Source organism: Poecilia mexicana, unplaced genomic scaffold (genome assembly GCF_051168715.1).
Source record: "Poecilia mexicana isolate PSO_F unplaced genomic scaffold, ASM5116871v1 scaffold_7, whole genome shotgun sequence".
NCBI classification, from domain to species: Eukaryota; Metazoa; Chordata; class Actinopteri; order Cyprinodontiformes; family Poeciliidae; genus Poecilia; species Poecilia mexicana.
This window is the reverse complement of record NW_028263376.1, coordinates 15961450-15988121: the sequence shown is the minus strand read 5'-3', so window position 1 is coordinate 15988121 and position 26672 is coordinate 15961450. Positions and strand designations below refer to the sequence as shown.

The window sequence follows — 26672 nt, the reverse complement described above, 5'->3', positions numbered from 1 at the left end:
GTAGTTACATTAAACACTTGGAGAAGATCAAAAAGCCTCTACCCGCCTGAGAAGCATGAGAATAAATATATGCCCTTCAGGAAAACCTCAAGTGTTAAACATCCTTACGTGAAGAAGATGAAGTGACAGAGACGGAGACGGAGGCCTGATGGACCGGGCTTGAGCTGCCGGCTCCCTGCACCCGACAGATGTACTCTCCCGAGTCCTCCGAAGTGGCGGAAAGGATACGAATCTGATTGCCAAAAACCTGCAGATGGGAAACGGACAAAATGTAAAATTTTACCTTGGAACAATTGAAAATCATTGAAATATTTGTGCATTTTCGAAAAGGCTAATTTATTATTGGCTATAGCTGTTAGCCTGCATGAGATGTTGCAAATGAGAAATAATGCAAACTGATGCAGTGCAAAAAGCAACTTAACTTATATAAATAGTCTTGTTCTTTTTTGAAAGCATGTGAACTTCTGTTTATGAGCGTTTCACCACTGGAAATAAAGAAACCACAAACCAGTGCCAAATTCTCCAATCTGACTAAGCTTATGTGGAAGGTGCTGGATCAACTAGTCTGACCCAACTTAAAGGGTCTACCATTAAGATCTTGCTGCCACATACCACAAGACCTCATTAGTGGTCGTTACACATCTCCTTCTCTGCAGGTCAAAGCTGTTTAAGCACCAACCAGGCAACAACTAAATATTTCAAAGCAACATCTACAGTAGATGTTCAATTATGTGCGCTGTTGCCTGTGTATTTTGTTAAAATATACATTGATGTATTGCTTGATATATGCATTGTTGGGGTGCATTGTTGCTTTACTTGATGTATTTGTATTTATTTAAATATTATTTAATGCCTGTGGCTCGGTGTGGTGCATAGTTTTTGCACTGTCCTGCACAACGTGTGTATTTTTCAGATATAGTTGACATCTATTTAAGGCCCTGATTGAAACCACACAGCACATCAATGGATCTACATATCACTAAAATAAAAATATATAAGATTGTTATATGAAGAACTTTTTTGGGGGGCAAAATCACTTGTAATTTTTTGTTCCTCACAAATAGGAACATTTGAGAATGAATGGTGAGATACTTGACTAAACAGCAAAGTCTGCTGGGCTACAAGTTGAAAACAAGATTGTGCATTTAAGGCATATTTAGGAAAATTAAAGCGCAGATATTTGCGTGAAAACCTGATGGTTGGCAGAGAAGTGTCCGCTGGCTCTCGACCAAGTGACTCTGGGAGGAGGATTTCCAGGAGGAAAGCAGTTCAGTTCCAGAGTCTGACCCTCTTGGACATCAGCGATCGACGGCTGGATGGTGACAACAGAAAAGGATTGCTCTGCTCCTTGGACAAAAACAAGAAAATTAACCAATCTGACAGACAGAAACAGGATATAAAAACATAGTTGATGACGTTGCATGTTTGAAAAATGACAACCGCCAAGAGGATGACAGAATGAATCTGAAGTCAGCTCACCTCTGAGAACAGTGACTCGAATTGGAGTGCGGTTTGAGCCGACACTGTTGCTACCAACGCACATGTAAGTGCCAGCGTCAGAGAGTTTAATGTTAGGGATGAAGAGAGTGCCAATGTCGGTGCGGTCCGTTTGGGCCTGCGAAGAAAAAACACAGCAGGTTGAAAGACAAATATTTAAGGGTTTTTGTGTTTTTACAGAAAGTGAAGCACTTACCTTTCCCTTGTCTCTGGGTACAAAACAAATATAACAATGCCAACAAGGTGACATAACTACTACTAGTGACACAAAATGCGCTACAGTGCAGACTTTTCAGACAGGACAAAAGATGTTATAGCAACAGCTGGATCATTGTTTGTGATTTCAGTGTCATTGGCCCGAGTGACAAAAGGATTTGATCAAGCCTGGCCATTGTTTACACAGTGATCGGTGAGGTTAGAGCAGTTACTTTGTGATGGTAAGAATCAAATTTAACAGAGATGCACTGAGAAATTGACTTGTGACTGTAGTCAGACGATTTTCAACTCTTAATTCTGTTTTTTCTTTTCTTATCAGTGAATGTACAAAAACTGAGAAACTGTAAACTTCTAGCAACTGCAACACTCTTCTGTGTGGAAGGTATTAAAAGAAGAAGACTCAAACTTAGCTATTTCTAGTTTCAGTAATGTGTTTTAAATACCAAGTCAGAGAAAATATAAAATATATTTAAAAGGAAACTGTAATGTTAGCAGCTAGCGAAATGGCTGAAAGTATACAGCAAAGTTGCTGTTGTTTCATCTTATGAGCTTTAATTCACTCTGTCATTGAACATTGTGGTTTTGGAAATGCTGGTAGCATTTTGCAAATTTGACATTTAAGGTAAGGTCTGCGGGCTGCACAGTGGCGCGGTTGGTAGAGCTGTCGCCTTGCAGCAAGAAGGTTCTGGGTTCGATTCCCGGCCCCGGTCTTTCTGCATGGAGTTTGCATGTTCTCCCTGTGCATGCGTGGGTTTTCTCCGGTTTCCTCCCACAGTCCAAAAACATGACTGTCAGGTTAATTGGCCTTTCCAAATTGCCCCTAGGTGTGAGTGTGTGTGTGCATGGTTGTTTGTCCTGTGTGTCTCTGTGTTGCCCTGCGACAGGCTGGCGACCTGTCCAGGGTGTACCCCGCCTCTTGCCCGGAACGTGAGCTGGAGATGGGCACCCCTCCCGACCCCACTGAGGGACAAGGGTGAAGGAAAATGGATGGATGGATGGACCCAAAAAAACAAACAAGAATTTAATGTCAGCTACAGTTCTTTGAGTCAAATCAGAATTGGCTAAAGCTGAAAATCAGAAATGGGCCACAAAATTCTGATCAGTGCATCTCTGTAATTAATTGTTTATTTTTTAATGTCTATATCTATGATTGATACTTATTAGGAGGAACAATTCTGATTATTTAAGGTGAACTCTGAATCAAAGGTTAGTTAACATTTCAGAGCAGGTTGTGGCAATAAAATCCCAGCAGCAGGTGGAAATATTTGGCATCAAGTAACAAAAAAACCTGAACCAGGTCCATTGACTGTATTAACTTTCTAAGCTAAAGAACAGCTGCACCTGTTTTGAACTCCTGCACTCCAAGTCAGGGGCTGCAGTTAATTTTTTATGAAGCTTTGATCACATCAGAGTGGAAAGGAATCAGCAGGGTCGCAGTCTGGGGACGGATTACTGTACTGTGGGAGGGGAGCCGATGTCGTGGCATCCGTGGACAAAGCTGCTTAGCTGCAGCCAAATCAACCGTGTGGGACGCTAAACCGAGCAGTGTTCGAGGCGGGTCGTGCCTCAATGTGCGTCTGAACCCATTGACGAGTTTTCAAAGCAAGCCGTTTGCTAGAGCATACAGAATTTCTGCGTGGTCGGACAGCACCGCCCAGCCCGGCTTCCCCATGGGAAAGGCTGACACAACCCAGTCGCTCTCTGAGGCAGAACTAAATGGGCCTTGAAGAGCAAAGAAGGACCACACTGGACCCAGAACAGCACAAACCCGTTTGGGGCTGCAGCCTCGCACAGAGCAAAACGCATCTCAAAATACAAGTCCTTGCACAAAATATTAGAACTTCTTGACCGTTTTCACATTTTGTTACCTTTCAACTATAAACTTCATTGTATTTCATTGGAATGTAATGTGAAAGTAGTTCATATTTGTGAGGAAGGAGACAATCTAGTTAAGTCCGATTTTGCAATTTTCCACAAGCCAGGTAGGAGGTAAGCCAAACATGAAGAAGAAGTTGCCTTAATGTCACAAGGGAGGACTGCTCTGCCACTGCTCTGTAGCTAAAAAGTTTTCTTTGTCAAAAAGTCATGTGACAAAGTTTTATTTGGCTGACTAGAGAGCAAAATGTCTTTAGGTTGTAAAGATTTCAGATTCCTGTTTTAATAGATAATCAATCATAAACATCCAGATAAAGCTGGAATGGGATGCGACTTTGGGCTGGTCTATCGCATTAAATACCAAAAAAATAAATAAATAAAATACAATGAAGTTTGTGGCTGTCACGTGTCAAAATATTTTGAAAACCTTTGTGAGGCACTGCCCTAAACTACCCATTCTGCATACTTAGTGCTGTTAATACATTTAGTGGAATGATGGGGTTCATCTGGGAGCTGGAAGCCCGATGTCAGGGATGATTTCATGAGGACAGCACAAAACGAGACACTATGAAACACCTAAATGAACAAAACGCTACACAGAAACAGCGACTGCATGCGGGACGTTCAACAGACCCAGCTTGTTGGTTTAAATGTTTGACACCAGCTACACATGGACTGAACGTGAGCAGCTGTGGGACATTACCACAAATTTACAGAGCGTGAATCAAGGACATGGCTTGGTCATGCACTTAGTTGACGTGATGTGAGGACGAGGTCAGTGGGAGACAATGGATTTGAACTATGAGACGGGGACAGACACACAGACAGATGGACAGACCTGCAGCTCCTCAATACGTCTCTGTAACACATCGAGACTGTTGCTTTTAAACTGATGGAAACCATGAGAGGGAATGGCCTGAGCAAACGGCAGAACAGGGCAGGAGGGGGGCAAACAAGGAGGGAGGGAGGGGAAAATAAAGGTCAGTGGTCAACATGCTGAAGAGTCGGATGAAATACCGTCGGCACTGGACACACCCTGAGGTGTAAGTGGAGATACAGCACAGGTGAATGTAAATGCAGAAACATTACATTTTACAAGCACTTTACTCCATTGGGACAACATTCAAGCTTTGATTATGGGTCCAGATTTTATCCTCCAGTCGGCACCAGATGTCTCACCTCTGGGGGGAGCTGTCCTCCATTTTTCAGCCAGGTGAGCTTTGGGGTGGGCGAACCCGTCGCTCTGCAGTACAACCTCAAGGGTTCCCCTTCACGGATGTCCACACTTTGAGGACTGACTTGGACCTGGGGCGGAGTGCCAATACCACTGGGGGTGTTTCCTAAATGACAGCCACAACAATCATCACAGATGATGTTTTGTTTTTTTTTCTTTTAGAAAATATCTGGACATTTCCACACAAAGTGCCTTCCAAGAGCATCAATAATGGAAATTTAAATTGGAGAACTACAGAAAGTAACATTATGGTAACGTGGAAGGAAAATTACACAATCTTTAATTAAAAAAAAAACATAAAACAATTTAAAGTCTGAAACACGTGTTGTTGCAAAAGCATGAATTTGCTCTGATACCTTTAGATAAGCAGTCAGAGATAACATGAAAAAGTCTAGATCAGTGCAAGGAAATAATATCCCACCAGCCAATAACTTTAATTTGCACAACTGCAAGATTGCTGAGATAATCTTCCAGTACAGGCCTGCAATGGATTGGTTTAGATCAGGGGTATCCAAAATTGGTCCTGGAGGGCCGGCATCCTGCATGTTTTAGTTCTCTCCCTGGTGGTAGTAACAATCTTTTCGGCTTGTCAATATTCTCCTTAGGTCTCTAATGAGCCATTATTTGATCCAGGTGCGTTAAACCAGGGAGAGAACTAAAACATGCAGGATGCCGGCCCTCCAGGACCGACTTTGGACACCCCTGGTTTAGATCAACACATATCCAGTCAAAGTTCTGATCTAAATCCAAATGGGAATCTGGGGTGAGTGGATGTTCACATTTTAATTAAATATGAACAATTCTAAAGAGTTTGAAAACCTATGTTAACCATCGTACCTTCACCCTGTTGTTTAAGATAGACAGCAGCCTTAAGTTAAATAATGTGCTGTTTATGTAAGAAAACAAATGATTAACAAGTCAATCCCTCTCACTGACAAACTCTGCTCATACTTTGGACATGGAGGGAGGCCCGTGCTGTGTGCTCGCCATGAGTGTTCAGGGCCTTGCAGGTGTACTCTCCTTCATCAGCTGGATCCACAGCTGGGATTGTGAGGAAGCCGTTTCTTATCACAGCTCTTGGACTCATCCTGTATCCTGGACCACCTGTAAAGATTTAATAATCAAATACTGGCTTTCCCTAGACAGAAAAAAAAAATCAACATCCATCCAAACAATCCCTAAACTGGTCTTACCAATCCATTCTATAGCTGGTGTTGGGTTTCCAGTCACGGTGCAGCGAAGTTCTGCCCGCTGACCCTGCCGGACATTTAGCACTGAGGGGGTGATGGTTGCGACGGGTTGGGCCCCCTCCGCAGCTACAGAAGGACATGAGGCAGTGAAACACAGCTCTAATGTAGAAACTTGTTAACTGGAAGTAAATCCTGATAATACAGGCTGGTTTCAGGGTAGTGGTAAAGTTGAACAGTAGGGACAGGGGAATCCTGTTAAATTGGAAGACATTTTGAGCTTTGGGATGTGATCTTTCAGAAAGACATTGCTGTGACTCCCACCCTTAGATATGGCAGTCTGAGAGAATCTTTCTGTAGACAAAACAGATGTGTGAGGCACTCCTTGGCAATGCTTCTTGGCATATTTCTCTCTGCAAGAGATTGGCTCGCTTCTGTCCACTCCAATATTTGGCGGTGGCAGAGCTTAATAAAGACCTCTTTCAGTTCAGAGGGAGCTGTCTAAGCAGGCTGAAAACCTGTCAGAGTTTCTGTGAAGCTTTGATTGTTTGACCCTGATGGCAAGCAAAATCCAGGGTAAAAGCAAGGTCTTAGTTTCTAACTCTGTAGGGAATAATAAGAAGTCATGGACAATAGGAACATTTTCATTGTTCCTGATGTAATGTTGTAACATTAAAATTCTGGATCCTACAGTATAATTAATATTCTGATGTTCTGGAGATGCTTTAACATTCTCCATAATCAACATGGATTATTGTTCTGCCTAGCTGGAAGAAATGGGGACTTGAAGTAATTACACCACAAGGGAACAGAAGATCTACATCAATTAGAAGTTCCTAGAAACTAAAGTAAACCTAAAGTAAATTGTAAATTGATGTTTCTTCTTAAAGCAACAATTTAACAAATGTATTTCTTGACAGGAATGTCAATAAATGTGAAGAGGGATGTATTCTAAAATAAAAATAGCAGACTAGAAAGCTAAAGCTAGCCGTTTCCATAGCAGGGCTTGAAAAATGGAACATATTACATCAGAAGTCAAAGAAGAGGACAAATTTAAATCTACCCGTCGAACTGATGGTAAGGTTTGTGACTAATTATGAAAAAAATGAACAGAGTTGTCTTTGATACGAAATAAACTAAGCCTATTCAGCTGTGTTGCAGTCTCCTGGATTCTTCTGCTTGGTGCAATTTACTTTTTCATGCTTTTACTATGGTTTACCATCGGAATACATAATTTATTTAAGCATTTAAAATACTTGTTAAGGTGAGTTATTTAAGGTACCTTTTGCCATGAATGAAAGTGTGAAGACCAGTCTGAAAAAACACATTCAAGAATGATGCAAAGAAATTGCAATGGGATGTATTGAGCACAGATATGATGTTTGAAGCCCAGAGGACAGCATGTTTCCTTGAAAGATAGGAGGTGATGTGAAGAGAGAGGAGTCAAAGATCAAGAAATGTGATTTCATTTGGAAAAAAAAAAGTCCAAGAGTCCATACAATTTGACAGTTCCCCCCAAAATAGCCCAATGTGATCTTTCAGAAAGATGAAAAATAGAGTTGACATTCCTGAGGAGATGCCCATAAAACTGAACATGCACTTTTTCCTGCAGTGATAGACCACAATAAACCCAAAGAGGCAGATGGTGACTCGTAATGCTCATGTACAATTAGGTTTGACTCTACATAACCACAAAAGTTCATTTTAACGAGTTACAGGCTGGTATGTTGGACAACATGGGAGTTCCAGACTTGAGCACAGTTTCATCTGGTTTCTGGACCTGAAGATCAGCTGATTGTACATGGGCATCAGCAGGCCACACATGTCTCCATGCTGTGGAAGATGAGATCATGCATGACAAATAGAGGGAGAGTTGGATCCGACCAGTGAGGAAACATCGCAGACTTACGCTTTCTGTGTCCTTCAAACATTTCATAGGCTGTGTAAAACATCTGAGTCTGTGAGGCCTCTGGAGATGGAGGGAGGGAGGGGGACAAGTAAACTGACAGATCAGCTCTTCAAATCAACAGCAGTTTACTGTACCTCCAGTTTACTGTATATCCTTCTCCACACGTGGGCTGCTGTGATTTATGTTGAGTTGGATCCAATAAAACACCACACACATATTAAAGCACGCTTTAATCATGAACCTTTGGCACAGCTTTGATTTGAGGTGTTTTAAAACTATTAGCAACAGCCATTTCATACTCATTGTTTGATATTATTGCTGCCATTTCTTTTGTTTCTGATGTTTTTATTCATGTGATGAACACTTGGGTCAGTACTTCTGTGTCCAGTTCAGTATTCTTCCTATAAAAAGTCATTGACATTATTGCTGCCATTAGTTACTACTGTTACTTTTGTTTTTGTGTAGTTTGTTTTTACCATGGAAAGTACTCCTAGCATAGTTTTCCTGTGCTTAGCCGTGTCTCTTGCCAAGCTCAAGCAATTAATTAAACAGTTACAGTCATTACTATTCCTACTCTCTTTGTTTTTCTTTCCCTGAGAAAGTTCACCTGGTTCAGTGCTTCTGTGGCATGGTATTTCTTTTAGTTATAGTTTAGTTTTAGTTCTTTTTCCCTTAATAGAGCCATATATGGAGCTAATGCTGTGACTAACTGTTCATTTCCTCTATTTTGTGTAGAACGTAAATTGGGCTCAGCATTTCTGTGTTAAACTTCTTGCCACATTTGAACAATTATTGATGGACCAATTCCTGTCATTACCTTGGGGCAGATTTTTAAATTCTTCTTCTGTTTTTCTTCACAGAAAGGACACCTGGTCCATTGATTCTGTGTTAAGCTGTGCTTTTTTACCTTAAAGTCATTGGCAGAACTAATACTGCCATTAGCTCTATGTCTCTCTGTTTATTTTTTATAGAAAGTATGCCTAGCTCAGTCACTTTGTGTTTAACTGTGTTGGAGTTGCTGGACAAGTAGCCAATTGATGTGTCTAGGAGTTAAATCTGAGCAGTCTTTGTTTTAATTTTATGTAGAAAGTACTCCCAAACTGATGTGATGAGCTTGGCTCTCTATGTAATCAAATTATTTGATCTGGATTAAATTGGACAGCATGTAGCTGTGTCTTATTTGATTCAAGCGTTCGATAAAACTGGAGAGAAATCATAACTGTCAACCACTCTGGACTCTAATTAAGACCTGTTTGTGGTACATAAATACCTAATCATCTTGTTGATATAATGTGTTCAGAGAGATGCCTTTTAACTTAGATTGATGGGTTTAAAGCTCATGTTTAACTGACAATTATCAGAAATAATGTATTGCAGACATGATTAGATTATAGACAAAATATTTAACCATAAAACATTTTTACCCAATAAAAATGTGTCGGTTTGCTCGACATAAAAATGCAAAAACATGCACACATATACTTGCTGTGGAAGATGTGCAGCAACAAAAGGAGAACATCTCCATATTAGTCATGCAGGTTAGTAGGAAAAAGCAGTTGTAAACAATAAAAAAGTCATTTCATCTCAACTAAACCAAGACATACAGCTTGTGGTTTTCCTGAAGAAAACTGTTAAAGATGAAACAGGCCCAATTCACAATTCATTTTAGTCTGTTATATTTTTAATCCATTGCTTCTTTATCACAAAATGGTTCACAGTTAAGATAAATACACTAAAATATGATGCGTACATTTCATTTTTGTCATTTTAACAGAAACATATCTGCAATCATACAAATCAATACATAAAAAATGCCTAGTTTAACAATGTGACGAGTGGTTTAGAATGTGACGTGATATTTCTCGTGAAATATTTTATTATAAATGAACTTAATGTAAACAGTGCATACAAGGTGAGTGCATGTACACAGACAATTTCTTAACATAAAATAACTAAAAGCAAAGAAAATGATAGACCATCAGATTATGATTTCAGCACTTTAAAACTAAACATTGACATATTGTAAATAAAAAAACAGAACTGCAGCTGAATATTAACAGAATGCAGATTAAAATACTTTATCCACTTTTTGTATCTAAAATATTTCAGCTATCAACACTGAATTTTGAAAAGAAACATTGTATAAACAGAACTGACTTTAAGTAAGTGAAAGTGTCTTGAAAAAATATGAATACCTTTAAAACTCAAACACTTTCTTAGTATTAAAACCACAAACATCAATCCATTTTATTTGAATTTTATGTGGCTGACCAACATAATGTAGCATTTTTCAATGAGGTGGAAGGAAAATGATTTCAAAATGCTTTACCTGGAGATTAATTGGTTGGCCTGTTAAATAAAATACCTTTAATATACATTGAAATTTGTGGCTGTAAAGTGACAAAAATCAAAGGCTATGAATAATTTTTCAAGGCATTGCATCGTAGCAGTATAACAACTTCCTGGCTAATAGCACCAACATGTTCATTGACATTCATTTTCAGGTAAAAATGACAGTTACAAACATGCGTTTGAGTGTAAGACGGATACTGTAAATGACAGATACTGTAAATAACAGAACTATAAGACATAAAACAAGAAACCGAACATGTTTCTTCTGATTCCCGTCTTATTGCAGGTGAACTGAAGAAGTCCCAGGTGCAGAGTTACTTATCCCATTGTGGCATTTGCATTTCATCCCATCGTGGAACACCCCGCTCAGGCAAGAGGAGCCCAGGATTAAAAACAAACCCAAGAATCCAGCAACTGGCACAGTAGCACCAAGGCAAAGATCCATCAGCGATCAAGAAGTGACCGAACCACCACCGATTAATTCAACCCAAGTGAAAAATAAAAACCCGCCGTAGCTCCCAGCACAGAGTTGGCAGAAAGCTTCACTTACAAATTCAATATCCCAGAGGTTTGTTTTTTTGTTTTGTTGTTTGAGTGTACTTTGTATTTGACCACAAATGTTGCAGAAATGTAGCACATTATATATTTTAATTGTTCCCTAAGACTGAGTTCATACAGCAGGCAAAGCCACCCAAATCCACCTTATTTGCCTAAATGCGACCTATATGCAGCCTGAACGGCCCAGTTTGGATCTTTTCACCCCCCAAAAAATCCAATCTGTGCCACTTGCATATGTGGTTCTAATTCGGATAGGTACCAGATTATTTTCAAAGCGTTTGCAGTCTGAACGGTCATGTTGCATTTTATCTGGCATTTATGTAATTGATGTGAGACATGCGGCATAAATTTGCACCAGAGGAAACCGGACGTGGTAAATAACGACATAAACAATGGCTGAAACTTATGATTGTGAATTTATGAAAGATCTCACCACTCTGGTTCTGACTACCCATGCAAACAGATTTCTCCACAGAAATTCCAGTCAATGCTGCACATAAGGTCATTGCTATTAGCTGTGCTTTCTTTTCATTGGCTTCCTTCATGGTGCTATGATCTTGTGACGATGCTGCCGGCTCTCATTTCTGGATTAAAAGTGATCCATAAACGGCTCCATCCATTGTTACTTCCGTAATGTGTGACATCATCGCTCTTCTTCTGCTCATGACAGTCACGTCGGGGTCGTGACCCGTTCACACAGAAGTCTCATTGAGGTCACATTTAATTAGCAGTATAAACGACACGGCAAAAAAAGAAAAAAAAAAATCTGATTTCAGCAAAAAAAATCGGAATTGAGCATCAAGACCTGCTGTGTGAACATAGCCTAAACCCACAAGCTGTATTCTTTATGCAGTCCCGGAAACTCAGGTCATATAAGACATATATGTTAAGAAGCTAGAATAATATCATGCCAGTGAACATAGCTGGACTGGCAGTTTGCTAGTAAAACATGGCACATATATGCTGACAGCAGAAGCGTTAGGAGTTAGACTTGCAAGCTTAATGAGCCGTTAACCCAGTGATCAGCACTGATGTCACACAATAACAAAACACACAAACAGCCATGCATGCATCCTTCCAAGCAGAAGAGAGGGGGATTATATTTAGTGAGAGACACTATAGAAGTCCAAGCTGGGGTGCAGAAGCAGGGATGAGGGTGATGGGAAGTGGAATGCCATGCCGAAGGATCACAAACCTGGCACGTAGAGGGTGGCACTACTTTCATCCATGGCAAACATGTTGGAGCCCGTGCAGACGTAGACGCCCGCATCCTCAGGCTGGACGTTCTGAATCGTCAGGATGCCATTGAAGTCTGTGGCGCGGTTGGGAAGCTTCCTGTTGCCTTTCCTCGTCCACACCAGTGTGTAGGCCGGTGACTGCGAAGGGGAGACCAGAGAAGACACGGACATTACAGGAAGGAGGACGATGTCTCAAAAGACTGATGGACAAGCCAAAGCATCTCTACGTGGACCGACTGGAAGCCTTAAAAGTGTCCCTTGCCAGTTGTGTTGATACCAGATTTTTCCTTTTTCTTTAAAGAACAAATTAAACATTTTCATTTTTCATGCTCAGAGGTCAGTGGCTGCTTACAGGTTTGTTTTAATTGTAAGAGGAACTACAGCTGCATCTCAGTAAATTAGAATACCATTAAAATGTTTTCTTTTTTTTTTTTTTACTAATTCAATCCAAAACATTAAGCTCCAGATTCACTACATTATATATCACTACCAATAAAACTGAAGGATTAGTTGCAGAAATATCAGTCTACTGAAAAGCATATATATGATAGTATAGTATATGCACGTAACCCTTTGTGGGATGGACAACTTTTAAGGTAGTTGCCTTCCCCATGGTTGTGTGTATCATTGCATTGTACTTAATAAGAATATATTCATTGGTGTTAATAAATATTAAAATTCTCTGTGTAATTAAAACTGTAAATTTTGATTAGCTGTAAGCCGTGATCATTAAAATCAACACATATAAAGGTAATGCCTGAAATATATCACTGTGTGTAATAAATGGCTTCACCTTTTGAAGAATAACCTTAAAACTTCAACACTGGCAAGTCTGAACTTATCAAAAACCTTTCTGTGTTCATCGTCCAGGATTTTTATACGTCATTTATCATTTTGACGACAGGCGACTCTCTCACAGCTAAGGCTTTATGTCATATAAAATGAAAAACTGTGACTTATACGATGAGTAGGCTGTGTGTAAACGTTGCAGATTCACTACCTCCTAAAGCCTTTGTTTAAATCACTGATTAAAGGTGCACTCACAGAGCCGCCAAGACTTCATTGTAGATTCCCATTTGACAAGTCAGCACTACGGTTTGCATATAATGTTTGAATTACAATCCTATATCTGCCTCTCAGTGCCATCACAGAGTCTGATTATGTCTGCGGAGGATGCCATTTTAACCAAAATGGAACCCATTAGTGGTTCATATAAAGTTGCAAAGTCAATCATTTTAAATTCTATAAAATTGACCAATGGAGTTCTGAAATGATCAACTGGTTTTGACACGACTTTTCTGCATTTAAGATGTCGCAACTGTGCAAATCTTACTAATAAGTTCCTGGCATGAAATGCAAGGCAGCTTGACAATCACTGCATTAAAAGTTGGAGAAACTCACAAACATTAACATGCAGACAGCAGAGTTACCTTGCTCCTTGCAGTACAAATGAAGTTGACAGTGGAGCCCATCCTCACGGTCTGAAATTTAGGCTCCTCCACTGTAACCTCTATGGGTTTAGTTGGGCCACCTGAAGGAATGAGTACACAACATGGTTACAAATAAATAAAAAATAAATAAAAGAATACTCAGTCCAAAAGTTCTGTGTTAAAAGTACATTGTATGCATGACGTGTGATTGCTGTGAAGGTTAATTAATTAAATTAACTGCAAATTGTTAAAATTGTTCAAATTAAAGTGGCACCTGCGACAATAATCTCAGCATGGCTCCTGTTGGAGCCACGCTGGTCTTGGCAGGTGCAGATGTAGATGCCAGCGTCACTCGGCTGGACGCTGGAGAAGTACAGCTCTGCTCCTGTGCACAGAAATAAGTAAAGTTAAAGTTTTCATCGCATTGACTTTATTTGTTTTACAGCTAACAAAATGTGCCAAACTAGGAATGGGCGTAACCTGGTATAAAGGTATACAAAGGTTTCAAACTGGTAACATTTTCTGTTTAGCTGTGCCTAAACTAAAAAGTCATTTAAAGAGCTGGAGGGATGAGAGTTTGCACTGGCTCCATGAATTCATAGAGTAGTGCAGTTCTGCCCCTCCTGCACCTGTTGCTGCACACTGTTGATAAGCTGGTTAAAGCAAAGGTTGTACAGTTTTGGCATCCATCAAGAACAACCCATTTCACTACAGCTGTTTTAAAAAATAACAAATTAGAAATGTTGTAAACACAATCATACTGTAAAACCATGTAATTTTCTCCAAATTTATCATATTTTAACAATTTCTTTCCAGTTCAGTGGTATCCAAACATTTTGCACCAATTCCCAAAATCGCACTCCATTAAACTCCATTAAAATTGCAAAAAAATATATATATTTTTCAAATAAAGTACAAGTGAACAAATTATTGTAGGTCCAAAAATAGTTGTCAGACTTTTGCCTTAAATAAAATAAATAAATAACATCTTCCTAACTTTTTGGGTCAAATTTGTTCATCTGTGAAACGTTTGCAGGCCTTTCCCAGCAACAACAAAATAAATTGTTAAGTTTAATGAAAAGCATTAAACTTAACAATGCTTAAGTTTAATGCTTAAGTTTAATGAATATTATATGCTGTACCTAATGCTTTCCATTTAAAAATATACACATTTATCTTTAAAAAAGCCTAAAACATTATGAAAGGGACCATCTACATCAGCTCCTTTTGTTGGAGAGCCAAATTTCGACGACTGTTGAACTGCAGTCATACACCATTATTTCAGCACCCCCCCCTTATGACAATCTAAAGTGAAAGTCGATATGGAGTCTGTTTCAAAGCTGCATTCCCACACCTTGTCTGCGTCTGTCAGCACTGCTGGAGATGGGCCGTCCGTCCTGTCTGGACCAGAAGAAGTAGTGTGGAGGAGATCCAGAGACCTGACAGCGCAGCGTGACAGAGCTGCCCGGTGTGGCTACAAACCGCTCTGGATACACTTTCACCTCCAGGTGGGCTGCTGTAAAATTCAACAGTAACAGTGCACATAAAAAAAAAAATCCTTTAATATCCACTGTTTTTCTAATTTCACCAAGATCACATGGGGTTTTTTCAAGTGAAGATCAGCATTTTGCATTACCGTCATTTGGACGACACTTATTTCTGTCCTGTGGGTTGCCAACATATCCTTCAGCACAACTATTAAGGATGAAAAAAGAAAGTTTTTACTTATATCAGGGATTATTTTGGTACAAAACCCCCTGCTTTCTTTGAAACTACATTAAAAATATTAAAACAGTTAGTTGAATTTTCTCCATGACAGAAAGAACAACCGCCTCACCGTTCACAGTGCTGGCCAGTATAACCAGGCTGGCAGGAAGTGCACAGGTAGTCTCCATTACCAAGGCTCTCGCATGTAGGAGAGAATCTGTCACACAGGTTACACACAAAGGTTAAAATCAAGTAAAAAATAATGTGTCTAGCCAAAATATATATGCAATATAAAGACGCACAAACAGACAAAATCAGTTAGTGATCACTGTCAGATGATTTTCGGTTTGTTCAGCCCTGAGCAGCGCACAAAACTCAAAATAAGATCTTTTTCTGGTCAGTTAATGTGTTTGGATTTCTTGGTATTGCCAGAAAAAAAATCCAAAGGATGAAAAGAGCCACTCCTTATATTGGGGTTAAATATGGGGTCACATATAGGCTTACTGAAAATGCTTAAACATTGTACTTTGGGATAGTGCCTCACGTAGTGGATATTATGTTGCATACAGTATACTATATTGTCGTGTTGAGTTTGTTTTGCTTTTTGTAATTGTCATTGTGTTCTTTTTACTCTGATCATTTTTGGGGCGATTTGTTGTTACAACATTGTTTTTGTCTTCTGTGGAACCAGAAAAATGTACAGTAAAACTGTTCAAAGCAACAAAAAAAAAAGAAAATCTTGGGATGGCACGCTGAAACTCACAACAGTGGGAGTCCTATTTAGCTTAAGTTGCAGGTGAAAGTTGAAATGTAGATCCACTCCAACTGTATATTCATATTCTAGAGGAGTTTAATACCAAAAACCAGTTGATTTGTGCAGAAAGTGAAAATTTCGGCAGCCCTTTGGAGATCTTAGAGTTAAGGTCTACTTCCTCTGTAGTTAATGCTAACTAATTGGAAACATAAGATGTCGGCAATTTGAAATGTGAACTTGAACCCTTTGATCTTCGTTTTATTCAGTTTAACAGCATTTTCCCTCTAAGACATAAAACAAGGCCTCTTATCCAATCAGAATAGAAACATCAAACTTTACAGAAACTCGACTTGGGAAATCCCAGCATACAATCTAATCCTAACAGCAAGTGTGAAGTCAGTTACATGCAAGTTGCTTTGATAAATCTGCTGGTGTTGAATCAAAAGCCTAGAAGCTGAACCTGATTTTCTGTAAACAGAGGAGCTGGACACAGATCAGTCTACTGCTATAAATGGAGCTGAAATAGCAGCTCTTGGTATGCGTTCAAGCACTTACTGGTTGTCTGGGTCAGTGTGAGGGCAGCCACATCTCTGGCAGTCTTCCGGGGTGCCAGCAGTCGGGTCGCCAAAGAAGCCAGGGGTGCACTGCTCACAGAAATCTCCCTGTGTGTTGTGCAGGCAGCTCTGCAAAGAAGCCGACTGAGTTAGCGGGGAAATCTAGAAACTGATATTAGTCACATGATAAACTTGTGCTCCATACTGTGCAGGTGCCAGTTTCCGGGTGGCAGGAATCAGAGTGGCCATTGCAATCACAGAGCTCACAGTGACCCAAGTACAAACCTCCTCCAGTACGGGTGTAGCCAGGTGCACAATCCTGGAAGAGGAATGGAGTTGTTGTTTTGAAAACTAAAGAGAACTGCAAAACACAAAATCTCAACTTTCTAATAGAGATATCTTAGTACATTTGGATTAAGACAAAACTAACTTACACATTATGTTACAACAATATATTGGAACTTATTTTAAGTCAATAATCGCTTAATATTAATAAAAAAGAACTAGTTCTACTGGCAGATTTTTAAACTTGCAGCAAGACTTTTTCCATGTTACAAGTGAAACAATCTGCCAGTGGAACTAGTACTTTTTCACTAATATTAAGGTATTTCTAACTTAAAACAAGCTTCTATGTTGCTGGAAAGTTACTTTAACGTTAAGATATTTGCACTACAGACTAGATAAAAATACTTGCTAAGATCTTGTGTTTCTGCAGTACAGTATTCTACTGTATCCATTTTATTTAGGCAAAATGGTGAAGAGGTTTCATTATACTTTCTTTTTTATACAAAATATATCTACATATACCTGGCAGGAGAGTCCTTGGTAGCCAGGCGGGCAGCGACACTGCTCCACCTCAAAGGCCTGTGCCAACCCACTGTAGTTGGGCACAGCCACCTCCATACTGACGTCAGAGATGCTGGACGAGCGCATTTCAGTGGAGTAGGAAGCTCGGATCAGGATATCATCCAGATCAGCCAGAACCATCATCAGGTGCTCTCTGGTGGCAGGCATGCCATCAGGTCTACGCCAGTGTTCCTGTGAAACAGAAAAAAAGCTCAATCAGCTTCACGCCATCACATTCAGGACAGATCTTTGATGATTGAAATGTGCTCACAAAACATTTCAGTTCTTCAGTTTAGGTTTAGCAGACCCATGTCTAAGAACACATGTAATAATTCTACAATATGTTGTAGTTAACTATATTTAATAATGTTTTTACTGTAGTTTGGGTGAGGTATGGATGCACTCACCTCCCTAAAGATGATCTCGAACTGTCTTCTCTCTCTGCTGCCCGGCTGGTTTCTCCGCCAAGCCTGACGGGCTACCAGTGTGATGTCATTACCCTACGGCGGACAACAAGGGCGGGTGAGTAAATCCAGCAGATATTGGGAGTTGTGACTGGAAACCAGTACACCAGCTGCAGGGCATACTCACAATGATCTGAACGTCAGCATCTTCGAGTTCTGTCCCTCTGGAACCGGTCACATAGGTTACGGTGTATTTCAGTTTGCCACCATAAGAACCCACCTGAAGTGTTGACACCAATTTATGAGTTAGTTTGTTTAAACGATGCAGCATGGCTGTTTGAGCTACAGCTATATGTACATAGTGACACTTGAAGGCCTGTGTAAGAGGAAAATCTCTTCTAAAACATTCAGTGTGATTCAACACAAAACAACATATTAATGTAAACCACAGGATAAAACATAAACAAGTAACTCTTACTATGACATTAATATTTTTTTTATTAAGGAAATCGTAACATTTTATAAAATGTCAATGTCAGTGTCAAGGTCAAATGTATTTATACATCACTTTAAAAACCGATGGGCAGTTCGATTTAATTTGGAAATTTCTAATAGTTATAAAATGGATAACTGAATGAGTAACGATGCCTAGATATAGAATATTTTTCCTTTCTTTATTGTTTCCCCAAAGCATATGGAGACCAGAAAAATAGTTTCATCAACTGGACAGGAACGCTGTTATAATCAGCATAGTCTTTCCAGTTACCAATATCCCCATTGTTTAATTGGATATGTTTAAATAATATTTACTTTTGTGTCTTTCTTGTCCACGAATGTGTTCTATTACTCTCCTGGATTCTGTTATTTTCACAGTCAGATCTATTAGAAATTAGATCAGATTTTTTAAGACTGCAAATAATTTCTCTTCTTGCAAGGCAGATGTGCAGGAAATCAAAAACAAACAATCATGGCAGGACAATGGGAATGGTTCAATGGAGTAGGAAAAAGTCTGCGAAATGTTTTGTTGAATCCTGCCCAGAAGTCTTCCCAGTTACCTTTTCCCCTGTGAACTGCTCAGGGAGCTGCCAGTACAGCACATCGTCTTGCTGCGAGCTGAAACCTTTGTAGACCAGAGCGTACTGAGAGGCCAGAGATGGAGAAAAAGGCTTTAGAGAATAAGCCACAGACAGAGAGGCAGGGAGAGCAACTTGTAAGCATGCAGACAAACAGAAAAAAGCAGGGCACAGAGAAAGTCTGACAAACATGACAAAGTTAAAGTCCTAAATTATTTTAAGTCAGAAACTACTGTTTGGTTTGTGTTTTTACAGATTTCTAAAAATCAAGCCCAATTTGAAAACTGTAAAAAAAAGAGATTTAAAAACGAGCTTTTTAGTCATATTATATCAAATTGCTTTCCATGCATATGTGAGATTTGGCTCTTTTTAGAACATAAAACAAAAAATTAAAAGTCTGTCTGTTCAGACTTAAGAAAATTGTCTGGCCTTTGATAATGATTTCCTCTGTGATATTATGTTAACTCAAAGTAAATCTGGTCTGGTAAGTTTGTGAAGTAGACTTCATTTAAAATCTACTGTATTACTTTTTTTTTTTTTAAATGGTGAGAAACAAGTGGCAAATTATTTCATGCTTTCTTGGTACTGTCTACCTTACTGCTGCCTCCAGAAGCACCAGCAGACTTGCTGAAAGTGTTCTTGCTCTGGTCACCCACAGCAGACCCAGACCCCAAAAAGAAAAGCCAAAAAGTCACCAACAGCAACGACTAACTCAAAAGTTTAAAACCCTGACATCACATCTCTGGCCGACTCCGACAGAGTGTACCTGCAGACGAGGGGCGTGGCCTGGTGAGTAAGACTGGGGCCGGGTTGGTCTAACAGAGGAAGAGACACCGGATGCGGGAGAGGGGGGGCTCAGGTTATGCAAAGACCATTGAGGAGAAGAAGGATTCGGGACCCGGGAGGAGGGAAATGAAGAGGATTTAGGAGGGGGGGGAAATGGAGGGAAACCGGCTTGTCCATTGGAGAAGTTAGACAGAAGTGCCCAGACCTCATCATCCAGCTTTTTGACATCATTCTGAGGAAGCAGGGCACCAGAAACAGAGTGGAGAGGTAACGGTGGGACAGTTAGCAGGAAAAAGGTGGAGATTAGAGTTTTAGTTCTTCCTCATCTGTGTGACACACTGATTGAGTGAGCATGCTGTCATAGGAGACAGTGATGTTTGGGTATCTTAAAAAGTCTAAAGTCTCAGCTATCCAGGGTCACACCAAGAGCAAACATCACAAAACATCTTCAACTCATCACATATCAAACACATGCACTAACACTTAAAAACTGTCTACAGTCTGTGCCAAATACAGCACCCTACATACTCACAGATATATGTTTTAAAGATGCATAAAAATACTAAATAATTAGTCTTTCATCACAAAATCATATACTCACACAAGAAAATTTTTGGAAAAATCCAACCATTAATTTGTGCATTTTCAGATGGAGGGAGAGACGCTCCATTGTAAGACAAGCCACAGCTATTGGCAATCCAAAAAAGAAATCATAAAGTAAAAATATAAAAACAAAAAAACATAAAAAAATATATATATTTTACTTTTCTAGGTTGAACCGAGTCCATGAACTCTACATTTTAGCTCATGACCTCTCATTTCTCTGAAATGTAAATATTGTGCAAAGTGAAACAAGGGGACCCTTATTTTGTTATCTAATTTATAAAGTGGGGAAAACACGAGGACATGCAACAGGTCTGTGTTGATCTTCATAAGTCAGGAGGTGACACCAAGACAATGGTTACACCCATAAATGTACCCAAGTCTACATCAAAACAAAAAAAATCTAAAATTTAAAACCTCTGGAACTGTGACAAACAAGAATGAGGACTGAAGTATGCCAAAGTATGGTGATCTTCCAGAAAAGTTTGTGGATTTTTGAAATGCTATGCCATTTTAAACAGAAACACGGTCACCTCTGCTAGAAAAATGAGTTTAAAAGCAGTTTGTGTCTCATAGACAGACAGATTCACCAGTATATTATCACATTCAATTGATGCTAATAATTAAGCTGGGTTTACCACCAATATAAAAGTAAGCCATCACAGCAAAACTACAGTATTAGCAAGTTATTTATTTTTTTAATTACATAGTAATTACAAAACATATTTTTTTTCTATTCAAAAGTAGGCAATTCATACTTTGAAGCTTACTTCAAAAACTTTATATCTTGCAGTTAACCTAACATTATTTTATTTAATGCAAAAACATGCACTATAACATACAGTAAGTCATCTTATTGGTAAAACTGAACTGGAGTGTTTCCCCTCTGAATAAATGTACTTAAATTAAAGGCTGGATTTTTCAGAGTAGGATCTTTGTTGGATTATTACTTTGCAATAAATGATTAAAATATTGAAAGATTTATTTATTTTTACTGGGAGGGGGTCAATAAGTACAGAGGGTGCTATATTCTGGTTAGATGTGTTAGATGGTATACACTACAGTGCAGCTCATACCAAATACCTGGCTGTCTCTTTTGGGTCTTTGTTTGGCCTTACGTTCGGCGGCCATTAGGCTCCAAACAGAAGCATCCTTCCTGAGCTGTTCCTCTGGCGAATACGAGTCACTCTATTGATGTGGATGAAGGAAGCCCTTTGATCACTGTCTGTTTCACTGAGCTCATGGTATTTGCTAGTGTTGTGACAGTGTTACTGAGGTAAAGTTAAACTTTATGAATCTCTGAAATGGACCATTAATGATCAGTCTATTTACATGGCTCATGTGATGTGATGCAGAAAGCGATTCATGGAATATGCAGGTTCACTGGCCTCATGCTCACTCACTGTGTGCCTTTATTTACTAACCATGACCATGCCAGACCCACCAGCCACAGTTACAGGCATGCATTAGATAGCAACTAAAAGTTAATAATAGGGGCTTTTAATCTTTTTAGATGATTTGATGATCAAAAATCCGTCATTCATTGTGGTCACTATACCTGATCTGCTCGTTTGATACGAGAAAAGTAAGAATCTTTCTACAGAAAATGGAGGGAAATGCACACAAAAATTGGAGAGCAAAGTTATATAAATGATTATTGCAGTTACCATTTATCCACATTTTGTCATAAGAAGATTTAACAGCAACATTGATGCAGAAATGGAGGTAAAGAAACTGCACACATATTGAAAAAGCTGTTTGATTTTCAAGACTTGCAGAGACATAAGGCAAGGAAAGGGAGCAACATAAAAAGGCTGCAGGGAAGGAAATGGTCTACAAGTTTCTGATGCTTCGCACAATCCCATGTACCAGCGCTGCTGCTGTCTGCACATCTCACTTTAGCTGATTCACTGATCTAACTTCTCTTGTTGGCTACTGACCTTATCTCCTTGGTACACATCTGGAAGCTGCCAGTAGTGCGGGCCTTGTCCCAGGTAGTTAAAGTTGCTGTACGACAGCTGAGTGCCTTCGGTGGAAATCTCCACAGTGAAACCAGTAGAAACACGACTGGTTCTCTGGCGGTTTACCAGAGCGAATCCCTGAAAGTTTCTCGGAGTAAAGACAGAAGAAACCTGCAGACACAAGAAGTCTTTTTAGTTCAGATGGGAATTTGCCAATAAGAAGCTTTCTTCTGGCAAACTAATATTTCTCGAACATACTGTCATGAACTTTAAAATTAAGGCATGCAGAATCTGAGAAAAACTGGATGATTCTTACCTGCATTGTTTCAGAATGATGTGTAAAACAAGTTAAAGAACTTACCACATCTCTGTAGTATGTAGAGCTGAAGCACTGCTGAGTGACACCCATACAGAAACAGGACAAGCAGCCATCTTTGTTTTCCTGGCTGAGATGGAAGGTTCCAGCCTTACAGGTGGAGCAAGATGGACCTTCAACATTCGTCTGCAACAATAACAATCAGCCAAGGTCAGACAAAAGAAGGTTTGTCCAAACAAATACTCTGAATGTTTCCATCACCTTGCACAGGCAAACACCACCAGAGCAGCTTTCTCTGCCAGCTTGGTCACAGTAATAACAGTTGCCTGTAACAAATAACATGGTTATTGTATGCGACAACTTTGTTAATGTGAAATACCATTTAGTGACCTTAAAATCACAAATTCCAGTGTTTTTGTATCGGACAGCAAAAGCAGTGAAAGAGAAATAAAAATCTAAAAAGTGTGATATGAATTTACATTTTGCCGTTTTGTAGACTGCAGAGTAGAAAAAATTGGGTTTAGGCTTGGACTTTGACTAGGCAATTTTAATCAATTTTGATCTGTTTCTCCACAAGTTTTTCAATATCCTGTCTGTTGGGCTTCTTGGTCTTATTTAATGTTCTCCAACAAGTCTCAGAGGTTTTCCGTCTTCAAAATTTCAATTTGCTGTGATTATCTTTCAATCAATCAATCGAGTTTAATAAAAAATAAATAAAAAAAGAAGCGCCATAAAAATGGAACATTGGGAATAAAACAAATGGCTTACCATTGACATCATTGTCAGGCACACATTCCTGTCCCCGCAGCGGGTTGCCAATATATCCTGGGGCACATCTAAAGAAAAGTTATCTGTTAAACAAAATATTTCCAATAAAATAGATCCAGGTTTGAAGTTAAACAGCATTAGCCCAAAAAAGTGTAGGTTCATGACCCCTTGCAAAGTCCTGGAGTGCAGAGTTTGTTGGGAGAACCCCTTCAAACTACTGTTAATATGTACAGATCTACAATTTACACTAGTCTTAAAGTAATAACCCCAAATAAATGACAGACAGTCTTTTCACCACAATCCAACAGGCTTTCAAGACAAAATAAAACAAAAGATGATTTGACACTGCTAGCAGCCCTAGAGATGGATGAAGCATGGGTGCAGCTAAACTGTTCAACATGTCTCATATGTTGATTCCATCTCTCATATGAATGCACAACTGAAACAGAAAAAGTTTTCCTTTCACAGAATCACAAATGACAAGACTCATAAACAGTTAGAAAAGTATCACCATTATCATAAAACTACAGGTTTTATGGGCAAAGGACTGACACCAGGACAAAACAAAGTGGGGGTAAGCATAGCTAGCATGCTTACTAGCTATGTGAAAATATTGAGAATGCATTTAAAAATAAAATGATACAGTGAGGTAGGAAAGAAATGTAGCAAGAACCCAGACAAAAATCTGCGCTGCAACCAAAGCAAAGCAAACCCGAATCTGCTACTTTCGGCGCTGCAGTCTTGCTTACCTCACCTGTACTCTGGCAGGTCCACAGGTCAGTCACAAAGAGGCCTTCCATGTCATAAACTTGCTTTTTTAAAACTAACTGCCTTTAAAGCGTAGCTCATTTGGCACTTTGTGGTGTTTTGTACATTTATAAACAAATTATATATATATATATATATATATATATATATATATATATATATATATATATATATATATATATATATATATATATATATATATAAAATTCAGAACAACAGTACATATTTAAAAGTAATCTGCCTGTATGAAAATGATAAATACACCATAACTAAACCCTGTCATAAAATAAGTACATTCCTAGTGAAGTTCTATTTCACTCAAATAAAAATAAAACAAACAATTTAAATGCATGTTCTTAAGTTTTCAGTTTCATAAGTGTTTCTAGGACAACTTGGGAAGCTGGCATGCCAATGCTAGCATCAGGTAACGGCTAACAAAAAGCCCAACACTCAGTCAGAAGAGTCAGTGAAGGTCACTCAGCACAGATGATGCCTTGTACAACAATAACACTGAAACAACAGTACATTATTACACTGTGGGTTTTTATGAAGCGGGATTGGATTGTGCATTTACATTTGTATTGTGAATATGTCATAATTATAATGTAAGCATATAATATAACAAGGAAGTATTTCACTAAAATAAAAATAAAACACAATAAACAACTATTTAAATGTATTTTCTTACAAAGTTCTCAATCAAACAACCTCCATGTGTTTCTATGACAACTCTTACTGCTAGCATGCTATTGCTAGCATCACGTAATGGTTTTCAGAACGTCCACCACTCAGTCACAACAGTCAGTGAAGGTCACTCAACACACATGATGTGTTGTACAAAAATAAGACTGAAATAGTAGTGTGCTAATACATTGTGGGTTAGAATGTGAGGTATACAGATGTCAGGGTGGACAGATGTTGGAACCAACGGTTATGGCAGGACACCAAAACGCAGTGTGAAGGGTGTGGTTGGATGAGACCAGACTCCACCAAGAGAACATCACTGCATGTTTTATGCCAACCAACCGCATGATTTGTGTGCTAATCATATAATACAAACAAGAAGGTTGGGGATTCTATAATACATCCAGTACAGTCAGATAAGCTTTTAACCCAACAATTTCATTTCATTTCATTTGCATGACTCCATCTGGTTGATACATTTTACATTAACAATGGTTATATAAGAAAATCTAATGGATTATAATGTGAATATATTGAGTCAACACAATATTTTCAATAAATGTTAAAACATCAAATTTTATGCCAGTAATGTCAACATTTGATTATGTTAAAGGAATTGAGGGGAAATCGCTCAAGTGAGAAGAATTCACCCTGGAGGAAACATGGGTGCACAGTTACAGCTCCAAAAATTTGAATATGGAAATGTTCAATATTTCTTGTCACTCATCTTAGAAATTAAAACTCATAAAACATACACTGAAATGTTTCAGGCCTTTACTTCTTGAAATTTTGATCATTAGGGATTACAGGTAATGAAATCCCAAAATTTAGGGTGTCATAAAATTTCATATTACAGTACATAAATTTTTAAAAATGTAATTTTTAACAGAAATCCCAGGTTTCTGAAAATATTGTTTTTCTAAGCACATAGTTTTTGACTGAATCTCATTTGCATATGGAAAAGACTTCAAATCCTTCTAGAAAATGAAATCAGCACAGAATCCTTATTGATTTAAGTGTAAAGTTTCTTAAGTCAGTGATGATTTTGGGACCTTTCCACACTGACAAAAGTACCAAAAGCTGGTTCAATGACCACAGTGTTAATCAGCAAAGTTGTCTGAATCCCAAAGAGAATCTGTGGATTATTGATACATTTATTCATGCAAAAAGAGACCCAGCCAATTATTATGTGCATTGAAAAACAACCATTTCAGAAGCCTGATATTTCTGTCTAAGACATCCTTTCTTTTATTACTATTTAATATTAAAATTTTCTGAAACACTAAATTTTGGGGTTTCATTACCTGCAAGTCATAATCTTCAAAGTTATAATAAGTAACGGCATAAAATGTTTTCCTCTGTGTGTAATGAATCCATATGACTGACAAGAAACATTGAGCTATTTCCCGATATAAAAAATTTCTAGCTGTATTTCTAAATTAAAAAATAAAAACTTCAAATAACTCAACCAAGGTTTATTAAAATATTTCACTCTGACCATTTAACTATCCACCACTTTAGTAGTAACTAAAACTTTTGACTATGTGACAAAAACACACCTGTAATGTCTGCAAGATTTTGGTCCTAATTGCCTAAATAGAAAAAAGAAACAAATTAAGGTAAATTAATAAAAGCTCCAACGTGTTGTTTATAATATTTCAGAAAAATGTTCTCGCTTCACTTTTACCCCTTATTCAACACGTTAAAATTTACTTTTTCTACCGCATAGTCCAAATCAGGGATCTTCAAATCCAGGCCTCAAGGGCCAGGGTCCTGCAATCTTTAGAAATGTCTGTGCTTCAACAAACATGCATCAAATAATGAGGTCATTAGCAGGACTGTGGAGAACTTGACTGCATACTGTAAAAGTAATTAGTAATTTGTTTAAGGTATGTTTCACCAGCGACACTTCTAAAAGTTGCACGACTCCATACCTCAAGGCCTGAATTTTA

The 26672-nt window shown here is 38.7% G+C and overlaps 1 protein-coding gene across 2 annotated transcripts in view; it reads right to left on the bottom strand.

Moving 5' to 3' along the window:
* The window catches only part of hspg2 (heparan sulfate proteoglycan 2), a 117515-nt gene that overhangs the window by 21270 nt on the left and 69573 nt on the right, over positions 1–26672 (bottom strand). For both annotated transcript variants that reach the window (XM_088007151.1, XM_088007152.1), the window contains 28 exons: positions 23269–23336; positions 22762–22826; positions 22546–22686; positions 22164–22355; positions 21782–21820; positions 21307–21411; positions 19601–19852; positions 19428–19478; positions 18817–18900; positions 17949–18041; positions 17765–17857; positions 17319–17549; positions 16717–16830; positions 16513–16640; positions 15334–15420; positions 15133–15191; positions 14851–15012; positions 13771–13881; positions 13497–13597; positions 12024–12204; positions 7919–7978; positions 6016–6138; positions 5774–5926; positions 4768–4928; positions 4427–4504; positions 1480–1615; positions 1193–1347; positions 109–247 (listed from right to left, as the gene is read on the bottom strand). In XM_088007151.1, coding sequence (XP_087863277.1) covers positions 109–247; positions 1193–1347; positions 1480–1615; positions 4427–4504; positions 4768–4928; positions 5774–5926; positions 6016–6138; positions 7919–7978; positions 12024–12204; positions 13497–13597; positions 13771–13881; positions 14851–15012; positions 15133–15191; positions 15334–15420; positions 16513–16640; positions 16717–16830; positions 17319–17549; positions 17765–17857; positions 17949–18041; positions 18817–18900; positions 19428–19478; positions 19601–19852; positions 21307–21411; positions 21782–21820; positions 22164–22355; positions 22546–22686; positions 22762–22826; positions 23269–23336 — 3362 coding nt within the window. The remainder of the gene's footprint in view (positions 1–108; positions 248–1192; positions 1348–1479; positions 1616–4426; positions 4505–4767; positions 4929–5773; positions 5927–6015; positions 6139–7918; positions 7979–12023; positions 12205–13496; positions 13598–13770; positions 13882–14850; positions 15013–15132; positions 15192–15333; positions 15421–16512; positions 16641–16716; positions 16831–17318; positions 17550–17764; positions 17858–17948; positions 18042–18816; positions 18901–19427; positions 19479–19600; positions 19853–21306; positions 21412–21781; positions 21821–22163; positions 22356–22545; positions 22687–22761; positions 22827–23268; positions 23337–26672) is intronic.